At 38.6% G+C, this 27,472-nt stretch overlaps 1 protein-coding gene and 1 long non-coding RNA gene across 4 annotated transcripts; one reads left to right on the forward strand and one right to left on the reverse strand.

The window, feature by feature from the left end:
- The first annotated feature begins 406 nt into the window (after nt 1-406).
- LOC134878617 (uncharacterized) lies at nt 407-7,970 on the forward strand. The gene is made up of 3 exons (XR_010167697.1): nt 407-479; nt 3,313-3,441; nt 5,020-7,970. It is a non-coding gene; the product is annotated as an uncharacterized LOC134878617 (long non-coding RNA).
- On the reverse strand, nt 1,279-10,995 carry amdhd2 (amidohydrolase domain containing 2). Of its 3 annotated transcripts, none has more exons than XM_063904774.1 (13): nt 10,933-10,995; nt 10,638-10,764; nt 9,964-10,078; nt 9,345-9,481; nt 8,832-8,971; nt 8,280-8,334; nt 5,688-5,900; nt 5,018-5,106; nt 3,985-4,129; nt 3,328-3,435; nt 3,122-3,190; nt 2,272-2,373; nt 1,279-2,193 (listed from the first exon to the last, which is right to left on the reverse strand). In XM_063904774.1, exons 3-13 carry the CDS (start codon nt 10,044-10,046, stop codon nt 2,120-2,122), a joined length of 1,215 nt encoding a protein of 404 aa, XP_063760844.1. In that variant the 5' UTR covers nt 10,047-10,078; nt 10,638-10,764; nt 10,933-10,995; the 3' UTR covers nt 1,279-2,119. The 3 variants fall into 3 exon arrangements, with proteins under 3 accessions (XP_063760844.1, XP_063760845.1, XP_063760846.1); XM_063904775.1 differs by having other exon boundaries at nt 10,638-10,767; nt 10,933-10,992; XM_063904776.1 differs by lacking the exon at nt 10,638-10,764 and having other exon boundaries at nt 10,933-10,983.
- Between the last annotated feature and the right edge of the window lie 16,477 nt (nt 10,996-27,472).

Genomic DNA, 27,472 nt, shown 5'->3' on the forward strand with positions numbered 1-27,472 from the left:
ATACAAATGAATGCTTTTGATAGGCAAAAAATATAATAATCTTCATGTAAATTGCATTTCTGTCACAAACTATCAATTTTTTTACAAGGAAAAATGGGAAACATGTTTGGGTTCCAGCTTCTCAAGTGTAAATATTTGAAGTTGACTTACATTAGGGTTACTATAATATAATAAAATGTCAATTTTGGGCTGCTGGTTGGACAAAATAGGCTAACTGTAGACATCCACATTGTACCTAACAATACAAAAAACCTACAGTATAAATGAATAAAATAGCCTAACCATTTTTCACACAGACATGTGTTGCCGTTTTATTTTGAAGGTCCCTTGGTACCGGTCCTTGTTGAGGCTAACTGTGGCTAGCTTCGCTGTACAGCTCTCTCCTCAGGCTCGCCGCCGTGGACAATTATCTTTGTCTCCCGGGACATCTCTAGGACAGGACACCGGGCAGCAGCCGGGACGTATCGATCTCTTATCAGGTCAAGATGAATATCTTCTTCTCGCATACACTTCCAGCACAATGGAAGCTACATAGAGAGATACAGTCGTTTCAGTTACATTTCCCCACAAAACTCCATTATAAATATAGTAATATAATATTGCTTGACTTATACACATACGTACATTCTGTAAAACATAAATTAAAGTTTGTCTTAGGAATCATTGCTGTTTTCTTCTTAATTCGGCATAGAGATAATACACCGACTTCTTTTAAAAAATATAATAATTTTAAGTACATTATAGCAGAAGTCCTTAATTTCCAGAAAAATATCATTCAACATTCCTATGTTTTTACCAATGACTCTATAGTCTTTGTACTAACAATGTTCCTGTCAAATGGTATTATACATCTCAGTTTGTCATACTTATTGATAAACATTATTAACATCTTAGTTGAATGTGACCTTCGTTTCTTAACATATCACAACTTCTAGTGTTTATTCGGCATAAGTGGTTTAGCAAAGTTGTTTGAGGTAGTTTCTGGAAGTTCTTACCTGCTTACTTTGGTCATCGTAGCATTAGCCTTATAAAGGTTAGTAGCTTTTTGACCATTAAAAGTTGTTTTGATTTGGAAAAATTGCTTCTTGTGGTAGTACATACTCATGTTTGTATTTAACCAGCGATTACACAGAAACATCAGAGTAATAGTCTGTTTTCCTTTTGCAGCAGAAATAAACCTTTGATTGTTTGTTAACCAATTTGAAAGTCGTGGTGACTTTCACGCTCAACAGGAAATAGACTGGTGAGGGGAACCAATCAAATTCGACCAATCAGATCTGTTGTATAATTCTAATTTAATGAATTTAATAAGAATAACAAATTTAAACATTTGCAATTTGCCTTGCTGTTTTAAAATGTATTTCCGTTAGATATGACTATAAGATTATAAATGAACTTTGAAAAAAAAAAACTGGCTAAATCATGCAAACAAACATTAATGTACACAAACATCATAATTCCACCTGGAATGACTATAAATATAACAAAAGTAAATGTTATTGCTTAGAAGAGGAACATTCATGTTACAGTATCATTTACTAAACGTTGATTTAATTAATTTAATACCGCAATGTATCGTCAAACGTGATTCAAATAACCAGGCTAACAAAAGTATCTTTTACATTATGAGCATTATCATTTATCAAATCTCAATGTCAAAATAAAGCTCCAATCTGTGTCAAAGTTTCATTGCTGATACTTGAATTAAAGATACTTTCATAAAAAAATGCATTTTTTACAGAAAAACTAACATCTGTAGGAGTCTTTCGAGACTGCGATGATAACTCTCACACACGCAAACGCACAATAACATTTCTGAATGGATCAAAAATGGAGTCAAGTTATTTAAATGTTTATATCAAGAGATTTTAAGAAAATTCAAATCAATATTTAAAAAGGTTTATCCTCTGTACAGTGGCCTTTTTAGGACATAAATAGCCCAATCTTTACGTCTTAGATGACATGTATTAAGTGTAGAGCAGCCTAGGATAAAGTATAATGTTTTCTGATGAACTAAAACATTCAACAGAATTGTATGTATGTTTAACATCGTTCTCTGAAGGCACCACGGTGTCCCCGCTGTGCCGGGCTTGTTCTTGTTGTTCTTCTTCTTCCATGGTCATTTTCTCCAAACCTCCTCCCCAGAAATAAATGTGGCTTTGATGTTGAGGGTGTCATCGAGCAAAACCAGGTCTGCAAACACAAAAAATTGATAAAGCTTCCGTCCGTACGCTGTAGAGATGATGAATATTTCCATCAGTAAATCCTGACCTGCGTCTGACCCAAAGTCAAGGTTTCCCTTCCTGTGGCTGATACCCAGAAGTTGAGCAGGATGCAGCGAGGCAGCTTCCAGAGCCTCCTCTACACTGCAGCCTTGTTGTATAAGAAATGGAAAAAAGACAAGTAAAATTTACCAACAATTTGATTATCTTTGAACAGTGAGACATATTTATCCCTCTGGGAAATTGGGTGTTGTTACAGTTGCTCTATTACAATTAAATCCAAAAATATAAATGTATTAAAATGTGCAGACTGTACTACATAATATAACAACAATAGAATGTACAAATATTAATATTCAAATATATACAATATTGTTTCTGAAAATAAAATAAATACAATTGTGTAAAAAGTGTTTAATGCTGAGTAGCACAAGTCAGATACGTGAGATTATAGCTTGAAATATATAGTGTAATACAGTATTAATGCAGAAGTGGTTTAAATTTTACATAAGTAAACATTTTTCTCTATTTTTGTAATACTTGAAATGTTGTCCAGAAGTTAGCTGTAGTATAGGTAGTGCGATAACTATCAGTATAATCTTGATAAGTTGTTAACTATGTATTATTTTAAAATGTGTTATTTTTTAGATAATAACAATTTCTGCTTCAATATCCTCAAAAGCACCTGCAGGATTCATCTTTGAATATTGAAAATAATTTCCATACTAGAAGTTGTCATGTCTAACCTCAATGTTATTTTGTGATCAATTGCACTTATTTCTGGTTCCGACTAATCATTTTTGGGGAGAAATCTCGGTATTTTCTGGAGAAGAGAGATGTGTGTGTATGTTTTTCCAACATTTTTATGTGTGTTATTTTTTTGTGGCATGAAAACTCACCTGAAGCATGTTTAAAGTGCCGTACACACATATCCATCGTGGCTATGCTACCGCATAGTGTCTTCGTGCCTATTACACAGAAGATTTGAGAACATGTATTATGTGACAATACATTTGTGTTGCCTCTATAAATCCATCAGATTCGTTTTCATTGCCAAAAGAAAATGCATTCATTTATTTTTCAAACCAAGAGAGGAAGTAGAGACCTGCCACGTAGGCATGGAGACCCTGGATCTCGATGACCTGCTGACCCAGGGTGTGGCGACCAGGAGGGAGCCCCATCGCTGTGATTGCATCCGTCACCAGCACCAGACCTGAGGGTACACAAAGACATCAGGACAGGAAGTGATGTCAGGACTAAAATCTATATCAAACACAATAACAAAAACAACCATGATCTCCACAGCTACTGGGCCAAAGAAGTTAGGGGCAAACAGAGTTGCAAAATGACCAACATTATAAACAAAACCACAACAAAAAGATTCAAAATGTACACAAAGCGACCCAACAAACCAAAAATAACTCACAAAATAGAGGCTAAATCTTTTTGGGCTGATAGAAACTTCCCTCCCCCCCAAAAGATGATGCAAAATAACCAGAAAAACACAAAGATGCACATTGTCTACAAAGAGTTACAAAATAGCCAAAAATACATACACAATAACCAAAAAGAGAAAACATAGCAGCACCAAGAGACGCAAATTGAATAAATGCAAAACGACCAAAAAGAATAGAACAATACCGACAAAGAGGCATAAGGTACAAAGAACTCAAAACAACAACAAGACAAAAAAAGATCACAGAGATATGCAAAAGGACCTAAAGAGATGAACAATTGCCAAAATCTAATTCACGGCACCGACCTGAGGGGTGGGATCTGTGTGCAATCCTCAGCGCTGCAGGGTTGGTGTGGATCCCGTCAGCGATCATGCCGTAGTAAACCGTCCGGCCTGCAGGAACCTGATCACTGGTCAGCAGACCCACAATACCAGGGTCCCTGTGGTGGAACTACAGAATAGACAGGAGAAGATGATGTGAGGAATAACATCAAGAGTAACAGGAAGTACTCAGATACTGCGGTTAAAGTACTTATACCACACTGCAAAGATATTCTCTTACAATAAGAGTTCTGCATTCAAATGTTCCTTCAGTAAAAGTTTAATCAAGAAGAAGTATTAAAGGTCCCCTACTATACTCTTTTCCAACATTATATTATAGGTCTCAGATATATGAAAAACATGTCCCTGAAATGTTTGGCTCAAAATACCAAACAGATCATGCATTGTAGCATACCCCTCTGTTTCAGCCCTGTTCCTCAAGTGCTGATTCTGTGTCTGTAGCTTTAAATGCTAATGAGCTGCTGCTGGCCACGCCCCTCTGCAAAATGTTTGGTTTAAAAAACACAATGGAGCTCTAGGAGGAGATTCCAGTGATAAGGTGGGCGGGTGTTACCTTGGTTGGTTATTTGTTAATGGTTGCACAACCCAAAAAAACAGTGACATCAGAAAGTGGCCAAAATCTGATCAGCTCATTCTCAGACAGGTTTTTATATAGATGGATCAGGAAGGGACACATATTTATGTAGAAAAGACATGAAAAGTGGATTTTGCATAATATGCGACCTTTAAAAGAAAAAATTGCGAAAGGCTGTGATACTATTATATATCAAATACAATTATATGTTATGTAAATAACCCAGTATTACAACTCAACTCAACTTCACTCAAGGGGTTATTCAGGTCAAAAAGACATAAATGAAAAAAAGTGACACCTTCACTAAGTACAGTAAAACACAAACAAAGGGAAAGTCCCCCACTGTGAAAGAAAAAACAATCCTGTAAGTAATGTTATCAAGACACTGTCTTTAAATGATGACTATTCATTTTTTGGACTCACAGGCAGCATGGCGTTGAAGAGGTGGGTGATGAAGGAGGCTCCGTGTTGAACAGCCTCCTCCGCCTGAGACAGGTTGGCCACAGAGTGACCTGCAGGAGCAGAAGCAGCACATCTATAAGAGCCAGAGTTGCTAAATGCAGCCAACAAAACTGCACAAAGTTTGTTTATTTGCTTAACATTTGTGCATCCCTAAGGACACGTATTTTAATATTCAATTTCGCTGTGTGACTTTTGTTAAGTGTACCCTCAGTTTCTTTAAAATGTATATAATAAAATGTGGATCAAACAATACAGTCAAATATGTCCCGATTGAAGCCCATTAAAAAAAAAAATGTTTTAATTAAATCCTTCGTTTTATTATATCAGACTTTACATCTAGAGCCCTGCCTTCACTTGTATTCCTTTCTATATTTAACCAGACTGAGATATGTTCTTATGATTGACCTTTTGGAAACAAAACATAAACAAATATTTAGGAAGTTATAAGAACCTCGGAACTGAGTTAGTAAATAGATTGAAATCCATGAAAGCCTTTTTTTGGATCTGACAATGCACAAAAATAATGCATAACAAATAATGTCGTTCATCAGAGTTTATTTTAGGCGTAAAACACATTCTCAAAGCAGTACTGTATCCTTACGTTTTTTGTATGCGAGTAAAGGCTGCTCACCTAGCGACACCGTGATTCCCTTCTGGCAGAGATCCCTGATCACCGATTGGCTGCCATCCAACTCTGGAGCCAGTGTCACCATGGCAACGCTGTCCAGGCCACCGTAGGTTTCCATCAGGTACCCGAGCCCGCTGCTCTTGAAGGTCCGGAGAAACTTCTCCGGGTGAGCTCCTTTCTTCTCCACGCTGATGAACGGGCCCTCCAGGTGAAATCCTGCAGACAGGATATATACAATTTATATTTCTATAAAGATAAATACAGATAATACTTTAAAGGACAAGTTTGCCAATGTTGGGGTGTACTAGAGCGTGATGTATCTGAAAACTGTCCTACTGACACAAAAACTCTCTTGAAAAAATGTCGAACAGCAGCAGAGACTCAAAGTTGTTACATTTCCAGAAAGAAAAAGTTTGGAGAAGAAGTAACACAAAGCAAAATACTAATCATAACATTTGGAAAAATAAAGTTGTACTATTTTGGGAAAAGAAGTGGTTTTATTTCAACTCAATCCAACAAACACCGTCTTGCTGACACAAATTCAAGCAAGGTGGAAAAGGGCAATCCTAATTTTAATTTTAAAAAGTTGGATACATTTCAGAACTTTTTTATTTTGGTATTTACTCTTAATGTTTGGAGAAATTAAATTAATGAATATAAAACAAATATATTACCAGAAAAAACACACATTAGTGGCAATTCAAGCTTTAAAATATACAGTGGTATGCAAAAGTTTGGGCACCCCTCTGAGATTTCATGACAATTTGCTTTTCCTTTATAATAGAAGATCACAGCAACAACATTTGTTTTCCTACAAAGATGTAGACGTTTTAGTGTTTTCCAGACCAAAATTCTTAGGGTAGCATTACATAGTTTTATTATAATAAAATAAAATGCAAAAAATGGGATGTGCAAAAGTTTGGGCACCCTTATAAATAGCATTCATTTCAACACCTGTACGGATTTATAGCTGACAGGTTGCTGCACAAAATTGCTTTGATTAGCTCATTAGACCTTCAATTACAAAGACAGGTGGAACCAATCATGAAAAAGGCTATTTAACATAGGTAATAGCTGGCTGTGCCTGGCCTAGGTTCTTTCTTAGGGAGTGGCAAGATGGGGACCTCAAAACAACTCTCCACTGACCTGAAAGCTAAGATAATCCAACATTATAAATTAGGAGAAGGGTACAAAAAATTATCTGACAGGTTTAAACTGTCTGTCTCCACAGTCAGAAACGTAGTTGTGAAATGGAAGGCCACAGGAACAGTCCGTGTGAAGGAAAGATGTGGTAGGCCGACAAAAATAGGGGAAAGGCACAGGCGAAGGATGGTGAAAATGGTCACAGAGAAGCCACAGACCACCTCCAGAGAACTACAACAACATCTGGCTGCTGATGGTGTAGTTGTTCACCGTTCCACAATCCAGCGTACTTTGCACCAGGAAGAGCTCATTGGAAGGGTGATGTGCAAAAAGCCTTTCCTGAGTGTTAATCACAAGAAGAGTCGCATGAGGTATGCAAAAGCACATCTGGACAAGCCAGAAGCATTTTGGAACAAAATACTGTGGTCAGATGAGACCAAGATTGAGTTATTTGGTCATAACATGAACAGGTATGCATGGCGAAAAAAACACACTGCATTCAATGAAAAGAACTTGTTGCCCACTGTAAAATTTGGTGGAGGATCTATCATGTTATGGGGCTGTGTGGCTTGCACAGGTACTGGAAAACTTGTTAAAGTTGAGGGCCACATGAATTCCTTACAGTACCAGGAGATTATTGACAAGAATGTTCTAGAGTCAGTCACAAAGTTGAAGCTACGCCGGGGTTGGATTTTTCAGCAGGACAATGATCCTAAACACCGATCAAAATCCACCAAGGAATTCATGCAGAAGCACAGGTACAATGTTCTGGAATGGCCATCCCAGTCCCCAGACCTTAACATCATTGAAAATGTATGGATTTATTTGAAGAAGGCTGTCCATGCACGGAGGCCAAGAAACCTGACTGAACTGGAGACGTTTTGTGTGGAAGAATGGGCCAAAATACCACCTGCCAGGCTTAAGGGACTTGTCTGTGGCTACAGGAGGCGTCTACAGGCCGTTATTGCAGCAAAAGGAGGCAATACTAAATATTAATGGAATTATTTCTTAGGGGTGCCCAAATTTATGCACATGCCTATTTTTGTTTGAATGCACATAAACATGTTTCTGTTTGACCAATAAAAGTTATTTCACTACTGAGATGTTTCTGTTACCATAAGGTATAACATATGTTAAAATGAAGTTGCTGCTTCAAAAGCTCAGCAAGTGACAAACTGATGCAGTGGTTTTCCTAAGGGGTGCCCAAACTTTTGCATACCACTGTATATTTTTGTAATATGTTGAAAGAGAAAGAAAATTGGAATAGTTCCTCCTTTTTTTTAATAAAGCTAAACAGAGCTACAGACAGGAAGTCAGAAAATAATACGCCGCAATAACAAATTGTTGGTTTTTATGTTTTCATGGGATGACAAAATACAAATATACAAATAATATATATAAAGAATATATCCAGACTAATCCTTCAACATGATTCAGTTAGATTATACTTACCAAGAACTCCAGCTCCATGCGCTCCTCCATCGTGAACTTTGACCTGAGGCAAAACCTAAAACACACTTTGAGTAAGATTCTATTTCGTAGAAATAAAAATGTATTTCAGTCCCTACTGGAAATCCGAAAACAATGCACGTTGTAATATGTATATAAATAGACAACATAATGTTAATGTTAACTTCTTCTAGTTAAATATCATATTCTACAGCTGAACGATTTGTAAAAAATATCTGATTACAATTATGTAGTCTGATATTACAAATGTGATAAGATCCACAATGTTGTAGGGAATTATAATTTTGGAATAAATATTCTTATTTTTTATTAAAAGATATATGAAAATAAAGATGTCCTGCGATTTGGATTTTGCATTAGTCAATATTGTGAAATGTATTCATTCTTAGTGAATGATTGCAAATACATTTAGTTTGGAGCTTCATATACAAACAATGCAGGACTTGTACATGCTCGCTAACCCTCCTCTGGTTCCTGATGTGGAATAAAGATTCAAAACTAACATTTTCTCTCTCTATCGGTTTTAAGTATTACCTTGTGGTAGACGTCAAGGGGCGAGGTGACCAGCGTGGGGCAGAAGGATGTCACACCGTGCTCAAGGATCTTTTTTGCCACGAAAGAAATTCCGCTGCTGACATCTTCGCAGGCCTGAGAGAAGTCGACCCCGTACCCTCCTGCAGAGAGGAAATGTCATGTTTTATCTGAATTAGGTCTTGTTTATTTTAAAGCTTCAAAGTAGTTTTTCAGATTGCAGATAAGAAACTGTTGCAGATTCAGTTTTTAGTTGGCGGACCAAATAAAAAAAATATTATTTAAAACATTTTTTTTGCGATCTCTGTGAACTTTTATATATATTTTTTAAATCACAGATAAATTGAGACATCATAAAATGTTCAGAATAGTTGCAGATCAATTGATTCATTTATATATCGATCTGTAAATGCTAACCAATGTTGGTGTTAAAACAAAAAAATGATATGATATGATGGAGCAGAAGTTGAGATATTTTAATGTTTTTGGTTTAGTCTGGGGGGTGGGGGGGCTTACCATTAATCTGAACATCTATAAAGCCCGGGGCGATGATGCTGTCTTCACAGTCTACCCGCTTGTCGGCATAACCGTGCTCATCGAAGAAAAGTTTCTCTGGATCCAAAATCTTTCCGTCACGCACCCACAGGTCCTCTCTGCATGAAAATACACACAAATAGACAGTTACTTTAATATTCCATTTTAATATACATTTAAAAAATGTACTTTTTACTCCATTAGGTTTTGAGATTACAGTTTTAATATAGTTTAGTACATGTAGAGCAGGTAAGATACATGTACAGTAAGAAAACATCAGGATGAAGCGTTCCTTTATGGGTTAAGAAAGTGTTCACTCCTCTAAGACTAAATATTGTCTTTAAAGAGACTCTTGGATAAGCTGGAAAATGCATCGTCACAAAACTAATGAAAAGTTGACTTTTTAAGAGATATGTGGTTCTCATTGGACAGTAAAAAGGTTCAATAATAGGATGATCTCATAGAATATAATGCATTGCTGCAGATTAAACTAGCCAATAAAGGATTGGAAAACATCTACAGAAGTACAGTGCAATATAATGCAGTAATATTCATCCAGAAACATCATTTATGATAGTGTAGTGTGTGTACGTGTGTGTACCTCTGCAGACAGTGGTCTCTCAGTATCCTGCAGTTGATGAACTGAGTGATGGGAGCGTCAGAAACTGATTTGTTGGATGGCATGTTTCTGAGTGGATTGGACAAACTTCCTCTGACTGAGATAAACAGCAGAAGAATCAACAACACTCCTCTTCGGGTGCATTATTTAATGTTAATTACATGTCAAAACACATTTGAAAATCAAAGTTCCCAACTATCCCACTACAAAACAGATATGGAATTTAGGGCTGCAACTAAAAGTTTTATTATTTTCAGGAAATAACCTTAACCCCTGCACCTTAAATTGTTATTGCTGCCAATTGATCCAAACTTTTGAGATCATTTAACAAATGCCTTCTGAATCAGAATCAGAAATACTTTATTTATCCCAAACTGGGAACATTTTTAAAGCTTGTATTGACTTGTAACCTTTTTGGTGATCACCATCTGAAAGACATGTCCGGTTAAAATCACTGTATCTGATGATGCACCAGTATTCAATCATATCTGAAATCTTATCAGTGTAGGTGCAGCAGCTGACTTTGACCTCTGGTCTTCTTGTTGCTACAATTATTCTGGCTTTGGTTATATGGGGGGGGGGAAATGCATAAAACCAAACTCCATGCAGAAAACAGTCAATTTATGCTATTGATAACTCTGACCTACTTAACATACCTTAAGAGACAGAGAAGATAAGTTAGACACTTGGCAGGGTCCAGTTGTCAACTCGGCATACACTTAATGTTCAATACAACACTTCTTCCAGTAAAATGTAAACTTCTTCTACCGCCACACCGTCGCTCTGCTTCCACACAAATACAGGAGCAAGGTACATTAAAACACCATATTTTTAAACAGAGTTCGGCGACAGTACATTCCGTATTTCCCTTCGGATATATTGCCTTTAGAAGGCAAAACAATAACATTAATAGGGTTTTACAGTGTAAAAATAGTTATCTAGAGTTGGTACCTGCCACAGGAGCCTTTCGAGCTGAGTCTGTGGAAAAGAAACAGGGGAAACGGATGTCATGTGACAAAACGGAGCTGCAGGTCAGCTGATCAAAACTTAAAACTTACTTTCCCTGCAGTTTAATCATTTTAATCATGCTGAATACTTTATTCTGACACTATACTTTAGTGTTAGTACAAATACATTAATCATTTTACTGTGAAATTCCTGCATTTAAAACCAAAATTATTTTTTAAATAAATATTACAGAAATTACTGCAAAATTAAATATATATGCAAAGTATACCTGTATTAACAAAAGGAAGAGCTATGCAGTGGGTGTTTGCGTGCGTGCGTGTGTTTGTTTGTGTGTGTTTGTGTGTGTGCTCAGAAACTTAAGGCACTAGATGGAGCTCAAACACAACATTAGTTATTCCCCCCAAAACAGAAACCTAACTTGACTTTTCTTTTAAAACCCTTTGTTAATGCCATGAGTCCTGCATATGTAATTGCATAAGTAGGCCTACATGATGGTTGTTCAGCAACATCATGGACTTATGTTTATAGCTACCTATATTATTCCTTTCTTAAGGTCTGGAATTGTTTTGTTTTTCCCCAACCCTTTATGGAAAGCCAATTCTCTGCAGGATAAACACGTTCACCTTTGATACATTACTGATAATCTTTCTCTACTGTGTGGCATCTTAAAAATGTAGGACTTTAACTTGTTATTTTGGCTGCAACTGACGACTGCTTTCATTATTGATTTACCTACAGATCATGTCATAGATTAATCATTTGGCGTACAAAATGTTAGAAAAAAGTGAAACATGTCTACCCCAGTTACTTTAAGTCCAAGGTGATGATTTTAAATGTCGTATTTTTTTGTCCAAAACCCAAACATACTTACTTTAACCTCCTAAGACCCGAGCTGTTTTTTTATATGCATTTTTTATTTCTCTTTGCTATTTGGGCTTATTGGAACCTGATAAGTATAAAAACTAAGTATCATCTTTTGACATGATGTACTTTTAGAGAAAAATGATGTCCACATATGTGGACACTCGGTCTGAATTTCCATAAAACACATTAAAGTCACCTTTTTGTAATAGAGTGAAAAACTCTTTTATTTCCACCTTGAACACAGCAGTTTTTTCCTGGCTGCTTTTGCATGTATTAATAACTTATACACACATAATGTTGCATGTTTTGCAACATGTTTTGAACATCTGAGAGTAAATACAACATGAAAACACAGAATTTTTGCAGTTGCAGGAAGACATCATATGCCTGTAACAAAATATAAAACATTCAAAGCATTTTGCATTGTCACTGTTGCATCTAATAATACCCCATAGGCAACTATTGTATGTGTTTTGAACATCATTGTGAAAAAACAAAACAAAATGAAAAAAAACAAAACATTTTTGCCCCCTTTGGAGAGTCACAGTTACAGTATGGCTTATGTGTGTGTTGTGCTGCAGTGTATGTGTGTCTATGTGTGAAAGGCTGTGTAACAGTTGCGATCGCCTTGCAAGCACAAGAATACTTTGCAGGTCACACAACGCACTCGGGTTCTTCCAGTGCAGCCTGCTACCCTGCAGCGCGCCGCGTTCTTCAGACTGATCATCTCTGGGAGATGGGCATTCGCCCTCCTGCGGACCGAGACATGGGGCACTGCCGTCACAGGACGTTTCTTCCCTTGATTTGAGTTGTCTTCTTCCTCTGACTGTTCAGAGAGGTCTGCATCGCTTCCTTGACCGTGATGCTGGGCCAAGAGGGTCGTAGCCATTTCCGTACGGAACTCAAGGAACTGCATGATGCTCTTCTTTGGTGCAGCACATATTGCGAGGTCTTTGCGGTAGAGTAGCCAGCTGTTACCTAAAGCCAGATCTGTGAAGTGCATTAGCATCCGCATCGTCCACTTCTTAGTACGGGCGCTCATGCGATAGTAGCTAATCATTCTATCGATCAAATCGACTCCACCCATCTTGAGGTTGTACTCACGGACAATGCTTGGTCGCGAGACAGTCACATATTGTTTCAATTTCTTGTCCCAGCGCTGGCAGGTGTCTTCAGGCTCTGTGCCATGAACAACAGACATCATCAATACTGGTTTGTAGTCATACCACTTCACTACACACAACTTTCCGTCTTCAGTGGAAAGTTCTGATGAGGTACCTCTTCCTGTGTTTTTCATGGTTTTGTCAGAGGGTAGCTTCTCCTTCAGCGAGTCTGTTCTTCATTATTGTACCAGTAATGTACATCTCCTTCTTCATAATTTGTTCCACACCTCGGATGCTTGTGAAGAACCGGTCACAATACACTTTCGTGCCACGATGCAGAGTTTGACACAGACGAGCCAAGACTAAGCCTCCCAACCCCAGGCCCACCTCTTCTTCGACCTGCTCAAGCAGTGCACCTGTACCTTGATACAGATCAAAGTCCAGCACAATGCCATCTGCTGTAGCACAAACGAAGTTCTTGATGCCAACTGGGTTTGGCTTCATTGGCAGATATTGTCTGCATGGACAGGCTCCTGTGAAAGGAATCATCTGCTCATCAATAGATGCACATTCAGGTCGATTCTGAGACTTGCAGCCTTGCAGAATCCGATCCAGAAAAGGCCTCACCTTCCAGAATGTGTCCCTCTTCCTCAGATCTTCTGGCACATCTAATCCTCATCAATTAGCACGTGAATCTGTCAGTGATGGCAGTGATTCTCAAGGCTTTGGACCAGTACATCCTGATTGTTGGGTATCGGATGCAGGACATCAAAATACAGGCACCAAAAAAGTGGTAAACCTAATTTTACTTGTGCACATTTTTGCTAACATATTAGCATTTTTGACCAACCTAAGTCCCTATGTACACATACGTGTACATCATGTTTAGCGGCATACCAAATTGTTATTTTTACACATTTTTTGTCAAATTTGCATGTCATGACAAACGTACAATGCTTTGATAAATATCTAAATCAGAAAAAGCCTTGAAATATGATAGGACTTCTTACGTTGTCGAGGTTTGTGTTTGGAGCTGCCACTTGAATTATCCCTTGTGTTGGCCGCCATTTAAAAATTTTACCGTAGTGTGTTGTACTCTTCTGACACCACCAGATGGCAGTGTAAGTGCCCACATACGTGGCCATGAGGCAACAGTTCAGCAGAATTAACGACTGTGGTCATATGACCAAAAATGTGATGTCCACGCATGTGTACGCCAGGCCCTAATATGATAAAACTTATATGATTGAAGAAAAGCTTTCATTTCTGTCGATCTTCCAGTCGTTGCTTTTACTTGTAATTAAGTACTTTTACATTCATGTTATATACTTCTAATAAAGAAATCCTTTGCTCGCCCAACTTTTACAGTGTTAAAACAGCAGAGGCTTACATAATAAATACATAAAGTAGATTCACAAGTGAACTAGTTGGCAGAAATAACAATAAACAATATCCAGTATATATTTCACATCAGCAGTGTGTATTTGACAGTCAGTATTGCAGTATTTCTACATCAATGCATTTGTGCTATGACCTGAGTAAGGTACTTCTGCTACACTGTAAGTTGGCACCCGGTGCAGGTGCATGACCTGCAACCTGACTTGAGGTTAGCAGAACAATGAAGTTAAGCCTCTGCTGAGGATATCTTCATTCTACCAGGAAGTAGCTGCACCAACCTCTGTCTCCAGCCCTAACCTCCCCCCTTTGCAGCAACCCCCTCCCCATTCCTGAAAGTCAACAATAAACTACGTTTCCAGTAAGCCGGATACCTCCACAAGGCCTGCTCATCCCCATGGAGACCACTACGACGGTCTGCAGGCCTGCGTTCCCTCGCCAAGCCCGGCCACCCATGAGGAGAGAGCAGCTATATTATATATAGATACAAAATACATATATAAGTAGTACTACTACAATAATGCAGCTGATCTATAGTCTGGAGTCCTCACTAACACTAACAGAGGTCTTCCATTAGGAGAAACAAGCTGCTGTTTCAAAAACGGTGCAAATATAACAGCAAACCTTAGCCAAAGCACATGCTAATGAAGAAACATCTTTAACCAACTTCACAGAACGGAAACAGAGACCCTAAAAAGTGATCCTCTCAGCTGGGACCGGAGTACTTGTTGTTGTTCAGGGATTGCAAACATAGTCAACTGTCACTGCTAGCAGAGTTAGAGATTCATAACTGTAAATGTAATTAAAGTAAAACAAAAAAAAATGGACATTTTAGGTAAGTTGACAGTGACAGTTGTATTTAGCGAAATGTCATTTATTATTTGATATATATTTTTGTATTATTAATCTAAATCTGCAAAGTCTGAACTAACTACAGATATATATTTGGTGGAGCAAAAAGTACAATATTCACCTCCAAATTTTTTTAGATTAAAGGTATATGTAGCATAAAATGGAAAGTATGTCAAAATACTACTTAAGTGATTCACTTGATTACATTTACATTGTTACATTTCTCCACTCATAAAGTAGCATAAAGTGTGAATGTGTACTTTGTTACTAAATTGCATGAAGTGAAAATGTCAAAATAGTAGTTAAGTGCATTTCTAGAGTCAATGTGCTTTTTTACATTCCACCACTGATGTAGCATAAAGAAGAAAGACTCAAGGAAAGTACCTTAAATATGTCCTTAACTTGAGTAAATGTACTTTGTTACTTTAAAACACTGAAAGAAAAGGAGAGAATATATTTCCCCCAGTATGGATCAGAAAGATCTCCTCAAAGCGCTTCTGCGTGGAGGATTCTTGGCAACAGCTCCAGTGAGTATTTCGGAGGAGAACCAGGACTGGTGTAATATATTTTGTGGCCTCCCTGTCCCCCTCTTTTGTGGGCCATGACGTCAGCGTTCCCCTCAGTGACACAGTATCTTTGTTTTGGAAACTCCACATCTCATTCACGGCCGCTTAACTCTTGAGTCCGGGGTCTGCGCGGTGCCCTTTCAGCATCCCTGACTCCTTAATCCTCCAGTTTTTTAAGGCCCTGAATAAGCAACCGTTTGTCTGCTAGGTTTAGGGGCGGCGGGGTGCTTCTGCTTTACGGGAATCGTCTACTTGCAAAACAAGGGGATACATGGAGGGGACAATGCCTGGCAAGGTCATGGTGAAAGGTTACACTGGTCACATTTGGAGTTTGAACACAAACAACAATATGAGTTTCTGCTGTGGTCGTCATATATGAAATTAAAATGAATATTTTTTAGGTTTTCCACTGCTGCCAGTTAAAAACTAGACATTTTAACGTGTTGTTTTCAGCTCTGGAAAACTCACAATTCCTGAAAATTCTCAGACAAGGTTTAGACAAATTAGTAAACAGGCCTATTGGCCCCAGTTTCATGTATGGTGGCCGACAGGAGCAACCCCATTTAAACGTCCCAAAACCCTTCCAGAAACACGCTGCAGTTTCACAGTTTGACGCAAATGAAGAAACATCTTCACCAACTTGAAGAAACAAGCGCAGCATTTACTAAAAAAGTATTTTGTATTTGCAGTGTTTCTTTTATGGAGCACTTTTAGTAAACCCTCTTGCATATGAAATCATGAAGAAACACAAAATGTAAAAAAATTACAAAAAGGGACAAAAAACAACCTAACATAGAAAAGATATGAAAATGTGTGAGACCTACACAAAAACGAAAATAGAATACCGAAAAAAATATATATAAAAATAATAACACATATAACAATAAATTATATAACTTCACTACATGTACAGTATATATATATATACACAGTATATATATACTGTATATATATATATATATACACAGTATATACATATATATATATATATATATATACAGTATATATATATATATATATATATATATACTGTATATATATGTGTATGTAGAGAAGTTAAAGTTAAAATGTGGAGGTCAAAGTCATGCAGATTATCTCCACTTCTCCTCCTCAGCAACACCGTCACATCCTGTGACATCTAACGGGTTTGGATTGTTTGCAAACAGACGTGGAGGGCTGGAAATAAAAGTGAAATCCATTAGCAAACAAAGCCTCAGCTTCACACTCACTAATCTGCTCAGTCTGTTGTCGTCTGTCCTCAATGACCAGCGGCCCTCCTCCTCTGCAGCCTCCCCTCTCATCCACATCCTCCTCATGGTTTAGATGTCTGCAGCAGGAGAACCACATATTCATATTCATTCATTAAAAGGGCCTTACATTGTTTTGTTTTATAATTAGTTTAATGATAAAATGAGAGAAGGTAAAGCAGGAAAACATTGAAGTGATTCAATAATTATTTTAAAAAATAGTCTGCAATAACTTGTTGCTGGTGGTTGACAATTTGACAAATTGATCATTAGTTTAAATTAAACTTTTTTATGTATTATTTTTTGTATTATGTCTTTTTCTTTTTATTGTTGTGCTGGTATAAATTCTTATTCTATTTATCTTTATTTTTTTCTATCTTTGTACTCACCTCTACTCACACCTGCTTCCATATGGACATTTTTATTTGAGGCCTGTTATCTTATTTAATGTTATTTTGATCACATGTTATTTTCCTAATACTTTATTTTATATATACTTTTATTTGTGTCATTCTTTTATGTTATTTTATTAACTTTATCTAATCATTTATTATCCTAATTTCAATTGCTCTAAATCATATTGTATTTTCTAACGTTTGCTCTCACTTTATTTTATCTTAATTTCTATTTTAGTTTTATTAAATTCGTTCTTAATCTCATCTTATGTTATCTCGATTTTATGTTATTAAATATAATTTATGTTTTTTTATTAATTTATATTTATTTGAATTTTCTTCATCATAAAAATCTAACCAATTAATGTTTATTAGTCAGATAATTAAACTTGATGTGACTTCATGTTCAGTCTGCAGCAGCATACGGTGTCCGTGTGTCATTGTTATAGAAAGGTCTGGATCTCCTGGAAGGGGGAGTTTACAAAAAGTAAAGGGGGAAGAGAATAGAGGAGGGGGGGAAGTATCTACTTTTTCTCCTTTCCCTTTCTTCACCTCACATCCTCCCCCCCCTCACCCCTCTACCCTCAGCAGCTCAGGCCTGTTTGCATTCCTCTCAGTTAATAAGTGTTTGTCTGATCCCTGGCGGGGGGTGTAAAGATCACCACACACAATCACTGAGTTCCCCCTCCTCCCACCTGACTCACCCAGCTGTAAAGACGACAGGAGTGATGCTGCGAGGAACAGAGGGGGAGGATGGGGGGAGGCGTCATCAATTCAGACACGCTGCTCAGCCATTAACTTTATAACAACCAGCAGGCTGCGACATGCAGAGTAAACACACAGCTGAAATCCATGCAAAGGAAACATCTAAAACACACAATGGGTTTACTTTACGAACTTTACTTGTTTGTGTCTGTAGATCATTTCAACAAAAGTTAGCATGAGGTGCTGCCATGTTTGCAGAATAATGTTGAACCTAGCTTTATCCAATGCTCACATTTCTGTCCTGCAAAGGTAGTCAAATTGGGAAACATTTATTAAGATAAAGCCTCATTTGCATATCTAAACATAACATTTCAGATAACTTGTAATACAAAAAAGAAGTGTCTAAATCTAAGTCGTCATCTGGGGAAGTTTTGTGGTGATCTCTTTCAGTTACATTTTTCACCCTATTTACAAAATGTGTGCAAATGTTACAATAAATATCTCTAAAGGCCATTTTCTCAAATAGTCTTTTCTCTCTCAGCAGAAATTTCCACTTCAGTAGCACTTACACCAGCAGTTTCATTCCAATCTATATTCTGAAGCTTTCAACAGAGGGGTTTGTTCGCATAACACTTAGAGCCTGATTTATAGAGCACTTATGTACTAAAACCATGGAGAAAATGTATTTCATAACGGCTGTTGACAGTATTTTCTGATCTATGGAGTGCTACAAAGAGATAGCTAATATTCCCAATAGAAAAACCTTTCACATGTCAACAATGTCTATATCTAAATAGTTCACCCTGTTCACCTGTATCACAAAGGTAAATCCATAACTGGCAATTTAGATGAATAATAATAGCCACGGTCCACTTGTGTTAAAAGTTAAAACCCTGTCAGCTGAAAGTGTCCGCTGGCAGCAGCATCACTTTCCTCCCGTCAAGTCAATCATTCCTCAAGTAAACAGGTTATTCGATCACATATTAAACCCAAACTGAGTCTCTGGCGCAGATGTTTATCTTGATTTCGGGAAAAGATCAGGGAAATGTCGTACAAAACTGACTAAAGAGTCCACTGCGAGAAAAATGCAAACGTTAAAGCCTTTTCATTTGCAGGAATTTACTGGCTACTAAGGCCCCTTTTAAGTGAGCCAACTATGGTTTTGTTGCATAGATTTTGAAACACTATTAAAAAGTATTGGCTATTACATTTTCAGTACTTGAACTCATTTATTAGGATCACCTTTTGACCTATGGTCCATAGGTGTTACTCACACACAATACATTAACGGACAACAAAATACATTCTTAGATATCATAATAGCAACACACAACAAAGAATGTAATGCCAAGTCAGGTTTTTGTTTCGTGGATAGGTAAATGCAGCCGCGGACGAGGGGAAAGCTCGACAAACAGAAGCTGGAGCGGTGATAAAACACAGCTCTATGTGAAATCACAAGCTGCCATTTAAAAGCTCCTGCTGCAGTTCACTGATAGCGGAGAGAGAAAAGAGCCGGATGTTAAAGAGCAGAGTCAAAAGACGGAGGGACAGACAGACGGATGGTCGGATATAGTTTATTGAATTTGGGAACTTCTTGTGTTACAGCAGCAGCAGCAGCAGCACATTTGGACTTGCTAAAAAAGTCAAGTAAAACAAAAATGTAGAGTAAATACATATCAAAATTCAAAATAGAGTTTGTTTGGCTATAGTTTCTAATATAAATCATAATGAAATAATTTGGAGCACACTATATTACCCTAACTAAAACACAAACATAGGATGAATTCTATGAACACTATACAAGTGGGCAGCAGTAACAGAAGTACAGAAGTAGTAAAAAAGAAAAAAAGCTAAAAACATCCCGACTGTGAGCTGTTTGGGGGAAATGAAATCTTCCTGGAAGCCGCCTCTCCCACGTCCACTCCGATCAGCTCATTCTGCTGATGCACTGAAACACAACAGAGAGTCTTTGCTGGGGGTGTGAGGGCCGTGCCGAGCAGCAAGGGGGTCCGGGGCCCACACCAGGCCTGACCGGGCGTGCCTGCAGGGCGCCTTTTGTGGTCGGCGTCGCCCCGGCAGCTCACCTATTGAGGGTAGAGTCTAAGATATGTAAAGCAGCAGTTGGAAGAAACAAAGACATAAAGAAATCAAATTAAAGTTTGGGAATGAGTTAGCGGGGAAAGTATCCTCTGTGGCAAATGCTTATGCTCCAGGCCAAGCCGATGGGTGTTGAGAAACGGAAAAAGAAAGGAATGATTAAAGAGACGCAGAGGTATTTTTCCTTTTCTCATTGAGCCGGTCCAAGTCCTGCAGCAGGCGGCTGGGTGAGGCCCCCCGCCCCACAGCATTCAGAGGCAGGCCTGGGCATGCCTGGACGCCAAGGTCAAACTGTGGCCGCCAAGAACGCACACAGGGCTCAGCTTGCCCCCCCCCCCCCACCACCACCACCACCTCTGGCTCTGATTATGTTTGTTTGTTTGTTCAGTCGATTCCCTCCTTTTGCATCAGCAGCCCGCCTCTCTGGAGCGGCACACGCAGGTTTCAGGTTTTCTGTTAGTGAGGTGCGAAAAACAAACAAACCTATCTTTTTGAATCAAATCTTTTTTGAAACAAATGTTTTAAGTGTCCAGCATGCAACAACTTTTCTCAGTTCTATCTGAGTTGCTGTACTTGCTACTACTGAGAATATTCTCCTCAGATAGTCCTATTTCAGGGGTTGGGAAGTTTCATGATCTGTAAGTTGTAATGAAGAAACAACCTGACAGGCAAAGGAGGAGTGTTGTAATAAATTGCTCTTTAAGTGTAAATACAAAGCATGTAATGTTGTTTAAAGTATTTGTGACAGCAAAGAGCTCATGGATCAGATGAGTCATAAGAAATGATTCGAGAAGTAATTCTTCCAATAGCACATGAACGCAGCACAAACACCATACAGATCATTGTTCAGTGACATTTATGTGGAAGCGTATTGATTACCCTAACTACAAATGGAATTCTGAATAAAGCCTACTGATGAATATTTTATTATTCAAACATATTCATGATGACTGGTATTGTATAAGAGAAGTCTTACGGGAACACTAACGCGCTGTACTATAACAAACATCATGGATAAACTGACACCATTTTATAACAAAAGTTAGAAAGGCTTGATAAATTTAAATGAACCAACTTAAAATCAATCATACCGTGAAAAGAGTTGGTTGCAAATGCCCGGTTGATCTCGGGGATTTGTAAAAATAAATGTATTCTTTCTTCCATTGCACATCACTACTCCCAGTAGCGCCATGTGGCTTTCAGTGTCAGAATAACACATTATACTATATATGGACCAATAAAATGTGTGGATTCAAATTGTAAAGAGCTTTCTGAGGGATTGTCTTGCCATGTCATCGCATGAGAAGCATCTGAAGCACACAATGCACATATCTGGTGTAAAATGGCGCTGACGTCGCAGTGTAAACTGAGATGTTTGGTAACTGACTCGAGTGTTTTGACCACATTGTTCTGTCCCTGCAGTGAGTCACTAACCTTTAAGTTACCAGGGGAGCAAAACACTGCAGACGACAACAAGCAGGAAAACATCTGACATATTAAAAGCATGTTTAACGACATTCAAGTTTTGGTTGAAGTTTCTTCAAGGCGAGCGGCTACACAGGTGGCTCCATTAACAACCCCGTTTCGAAAATATGTTTATACACTGCCCGGTCCAAAAAAAGGTCACAAGCCTGTCGGGGCAGTGCTATGATCTGGGGTTGCTGCAGTTGGTCTGGTCTAGGTTCAGCAACGTTATGTGCCCAAAGAATGATGTCAGCTGACTACCTGAATATACTGAAGGACCAGGTTATTCCATCAATGGATCTTTTCTTCCCTGATGGCACGGGCATGTTCCAAGATGACAATGCCAGGGTCCATCGGGCTCAAATTGTGAAAGAGTGGTTCAGGGAGCATGAGACAGGTAGTCCTTGCTAGTACCGGGTTGGACACCCGTTTGCCTTCAGAGCTGCCTTAATTATTCATGGCATAGGTTTAACAAGGTGCTGGAAACATTCCTCAGAGATTTTGGTCCATATTGACATGATAGTATCACCCAGTTGCTGCAGATTTGTCGGCTGCACATCCATGATGCCAATCTATTCCACCACATCCCAAAGGTGATCGCTTGGATTGAGATCTGATCCACCCCCACCAGCCTGAACTGTTGATACAAGGCAGGATGAATCCAAGCTTTCATGTTGTTTACGTCAAATTCTGACCCTGACCCTTGATAGGCTGATAAGATATGTGTTAACGAGCAGTTGAATTCGTGTAGCCTACCTAATTAAGTGGCCAGTGAGTGTATATTAAGTTGATATATTACTAATAGAAGTAGCGTTAATGCACTTACTTGTATATATATATTGTATATGTATGCTTCTCACTGTAGAACACTTTGTACTTTTGTTTTAAAAGACGCTTTAGGAATCTTACTCACATACCTACTTAGGTAAGCTATTCAGAAAAAGTAGATCACATTTTTTTTTTTAAATCCAATTGACCGAGTAGAACCGATGCTCCTTCATATTGAAAGGAGCCAGTTGAGGTGGTTCGGGCACCTAGTGAGGATGCCACCTGGGCGCCTCCCTAGGGAGGTGTTCCAGGCTCGTCCAGCTGGGAAGAGACCGAGGGGTAGACCTAGGACCAGGTGGAGGGATTATATCTCTTCGCTGGCCTGGGAGCACCTTGGAATCCCCCAGTCAGAGCTGGTTGATGTGGCCAGGGAAAGAGAAGTTTGGGGCTCTCTGCTGGAGCTGTTACCTCCGCGGCCCTGACGGATAAGCAGGAGAAGATGGATGGATGGATGGATGGATGGATGGATGGATGGATGGATGGATGGATGGATGGATGGATGGATGGATGGATGGATGGATGGATGGATGAATGGAATTCTGATAAAATAATATAATTTAAAGAAGTTTATTTAAAAGTGCAGACTTTTTACTGGTTATAAATAATCCAAAGAAAATGAAAATACTACACAATTTTTTACTTGGATATATTTAGACCCTTAGACCAGCCTAAGCCTGAGTCTCTTGTCTTACCCTCTGCTTGCATAGCTCACAGTCAAACACTCGGGGTCAAAGAGGTTAAATTACCATAAACAAGCAACAGTAACTAAAAAACCCCAAACAATTATTTTTCTTTTATTGACCAAAATTGATTGCAGGGACAGAAGTTAATCTAAAAATACTTTGAGAACACTAATCCTTTTCAACAATAGGTCAATAACATCCTCCTCAATATTGTCCAAAATAAAAGATGAATGATAATAATATTCCAAACTTTTTAGGTTTAAAAATATCCATCAACCCTGTGTCTACTGTGTTGCTCTTTTAATGTCACATGACTTCCCGAGTATAGTGATAAACATTCAAAATGACTTGAGAAATGCTGATATGACAAAACTGTATTATTTAAATTGAATGGAAAAGGTATGCTGAACTCTGCTTCCCTGCTCTCTGTGGAAGTTTACTAGTCACTCCAGAACAGGCTTTGTCATGCCGCTCTTCTCCTGAAACACCTACAAAAGAGCGTCCCCCCGCCCGGCATAATGAATGAAGAGGCCCTCCCACTGTTTCCCTGGGTATTGTCTCCATGTTGTTACACCGAGTGTGTATTGCTCGCTAAGCCTGTGATGGATGTCGGATTACCCCTCAGCCTGTGTCTTCCTAACAAAGAAGGCATCAGCCTGCTCTGCAACAGAGGACACACACAAACACACATACAGGCAAACATGCGCACACACACACACACACACACACACACACACACACACACACACACACACACACACACACACACAACCCAAACATACACCCACCATCACCCTGAAGATCCCGCATACAATGATCTACGAATCTTTGTCGTGACCCCGACACCCTGAACACATCCACACATATGGCACTCATAAATACTCACATATGTTTTCTATAGAAACTGACATGTTTCACTGCATTTTAATAGACTTTGGCATAAAGACATATTTTATTATTCATATTTGTTAAGCATTTAGGAAATTATTTAATCTTTCTTTTCGAATTCAGTTCTTAGTTTGGGAACAACAAAACACAAAAGATCCTGTGAATGTAGATTGTACCGTTTCAAAAGAGAGGATAAATAGGTAGGGATTTTAACAAAAACAGCTTTGTGTATAAAAATATACAGTTGCCTTTAGCAGGCAAATTCTTATAAACAGAGACAACATTAAGTTTTTAAAAAATCATGCATCCCCATGATGTGTGCACCCCCAAAACCAGGGAAAATGTCTGTAAATGCACAAGGAAAAATGTAGTGAAAGTTAATGTTTAAATCAACAGGTTGATAAGATCTTTTAAGTGTATTGAAACCTGTTGGAACCTTTTTTTAAAGTGTCCTAGTATTAGAGGTCATTTCAGAGCAGAGTTTAAGCAAACAGAAAAGCAACTATATAACTTAAGAGCTACTCAGATGTATTTTATGATGTTGAGTTTTCATGCACTGCTGTGATGAGATAAGATACATTTTCACCTCCAAAGAAACACAAACTGTTAATGTCAACCTTCATTATGAATGGAAACCTATTTAACTTCATTTTGTGGGCAGTTTACAACCTCTGAAAACATTCCCAAAACTAAAAAGTTGGTTTTCGTCATCATTTTCCAACAGATTCCACATTGTTTTAGCTTTTATCTAATGTGGAGTCCCACAAGGTTCCATAGTGGGTCCTTTCCTTTCCTTTATTTATATGCTCATTAAAGGTCACAAAACACAACATCTTTTTTAACTGTTAGACTGATGATATTCCCATTTACCTGGATAAATATTTAGCTCCTTTACTTCAGCAAAAGTAATATACAACACTTTAAAAATATCCCATTATAGTAATAGCTTTAGCTATGCCACTATATTAAGAAATAAAGGATTTTACTCATTGGATGTCTGAATCTTTAGTTTTCAGAGAACAAGGGAGAAACACATTGCATCTTGAAACTTCTTCAAAAAGCTGACTGCAATGATGAACTCCCATAATCCCAAGCTGCTTCCCCATGACACCTAACTAGTAGGTATTTCTACTAAATCCTCTTTGTGTGTCCATTCAGGCTATTTCTTTCTTTGTTTTTGCTTTCTCTTATGTTTTTTTTCTTCTCTTTTGTTCTGTAAAGCACTCTAGATGAACTGTTTTAAGTGTAAAGTGATATATAAATAAAGTGAAGCTATCATGCCGAAGAGAAAACTGGCAGAAGGGGGTCAGTGGAGCCTCACTTTGGTAAGGTAAGTGAACTTTCACAAAAAAAACCAACTCTGTAATAAATCTGGGGCTCCATCCAGGCTCTCTTTCTCCACCATCCCTCCACAGCCCTAATCAACCCCACAGCCTCCGTAAGACAACCCCCTCCCTACCCCGAGCCCTACATGACAATAGCACCAGCAGTTACCCAGGAAACAGGCCTTTCATTAGCTGTGTGATAAAAAAGATGTATACCCGTCTCCTCTCCGTCCACTTTTTCCACATCTTGTTTTTTTCTGAAAGATCCTGCGGATAAGCTTCATCTCTCAAGGGCTCACAAACATTAGTTTCTTTTCCAAGACTTCCTCCACAGGAATACCAGTCAAGTCGTGGGGCAACGGAAACAGACAGGTCCAGACTGCTGAGAAATGATATTTTCATCAGTTCCAGACCTCCCAGTGCCAGTGTCTTTGAATTATCTGTCTGGACTTTAACAATATGCTTTTCCCTCTCTTGTTCACTCTGTGACTCACATGCTAACAATAACTATATTAACATGCACATAGACATTCCACTATCAGAACACATATGAAAATGTTCTAAATATGACATGGGTCATGGAGTATGCGGGATTATTCCATATTTATTTTTTATGTAGCTTAATCTGATGAAGACATGCCGATATTATTTCGCTTTCAGGAGCATTCTTTGGACATGTTTACAGCACATTCACAATATATTGTATGTCTCAATCAAGGTTTTAATTGGAGCTTGCAACACATAGCCTCTTGCCTGTTTAGGGTCAGCTCTGTCTGTTGGATACAATATAAACTGGCCAACAGTTTGCAAGCCTTTGGTAGAGATGCATGTTTAAAAACAGCAAATTAGAAACACACTTTTAAACATAACCAAAACATATGCTCTAATAATACAAATCCTACCTTGTCTAGAACGGGGTTTAAGAAATGATAAAGGTATGCTCTGTTTGCATGGTCATAGGAGCACGGTTGTAAAATGTAAAACAATTGTATTCATATCCTATTTTTATATTTAAATATAAGTGGAATATGCATTGTCCTTTGCCATGTAAAGCCATGTAAACACCTAACTGAGAAGTTGTGTACATTTTCATCTATTTACTTGCTGCACATACCAGAATATTTATGCCAAACGTCTTTTACGTCCTAGTAAAACAAATTCTTCAAATAAATTGTGTTATTTAAAGCCATTTTAGGGAAAGAACTGTGCACATGTGGCATAGAAAGTGAAACAAATTACGAAATATGGGTACAATAGGGCAAACGATTAGTATCATCCTTCCTCATTTAGGCTGAACCTGACCATCTTCCCTGGTGTGGGCGTTTAGCACTTTCAGTTTGCAGCGTTTCTGGGTTGGAACAAGCGCTAAGGGGTTAGCATTTCACCATGAGGCTCTTCTTACCTGCAGCCATCAGCGAGGCCAGGGAATAATACCTGCATCGGGTTACCTTGGGCCTCTCATCTAACCAGCCTGCCACATTATAATTATGAACCCTGCAGTCCAGCTGGAGCACTAGGCCCAGCAGGTAATAGCCGTCCAGGGGGGAGGAAGGGGAAACGTCAGCTCTCCTTTCCAGGAAAAAAGCGCTTGGGCTTGGGCATGAAAATGCAGGATCCTGCTCTTCCAGTAGCGTGTTGGGTGTCCATCATACAGAGGTGTAGCGTTACAACACTTTATCTCTCAGCCGCCATTGCCTCATCAAAGAGAAACACGCTTAGTGACAGTCAGAGATCCTGTCTGTTCACGACCTCTGGGGGGGACGCAGGCTTCTTATATTCTGTGTATTTGCATTTGATTACTGCCCGCTATTCGTTTGACTCTCTGAACGCCAGCCACCTTGCTAATCTGTAGCGGGGTCAGAGAGAGACGGTGTGGTCTACAGCAGGGCAGACAGGCGGTGATATATGGGGCCGTGGGACACTTGTCCCTGTTAGACCCCACACCAACCCAAAGAAGGACCTCAGATCCAAGTGAACAAGAGTCTGACTGAGCACAGACAAAGACCTGAAAGAGAAACCCAGCCACCCCCTGCTACTATTACCCATCCACTGTCTGATCACAGCAAGAGCCCGAAAGAGATGAGCAGGAAAAGACCAGCGTAAATCTCAC

This window comes from Eleginops maclovinus, chromosome 16 (assembly GCF_036324505.1).
Source record: "Eleginops maclovinus isolate JMC-PN-2008 ecotype Puerto Natales chromosome 16, JC_Emac_rtc_rv5, whole genome shotgun sequence".
In the NCBI taxonomy this organism is placed as follows: Eukaryota; Metazoa; Chordata; class Actinopteri; order Perciformes; family Eleginopidae; genus Eleginops; species Eleginops maclovinus.

Excerpts from the sequence above, each read along its gene's own strand:
- amdhd2 (XM_063904774.1), bottom strand. The coding sequence starts at position 10,046 with ATGCCATCCAACAAATCAGTTTCTGACGCTCCCATCACTCAGTTCATC. Across the intron at positions 5,107-5,687 it reads GGGAATCACGGTGTCGCTAG|GTCACTCTGTGGCCAACCTG; the intron begins GTGAGCAGCCTT and ends CTGCTCCTGCAG. Across the intron at positions 4,130-5,017 it reads TCTTCAACGCCATGCTGCCT|TTCCACCACAGGGACCCTGG; the intron begins GTGAGTCCAAAA and ends TCTATTCTGTAG.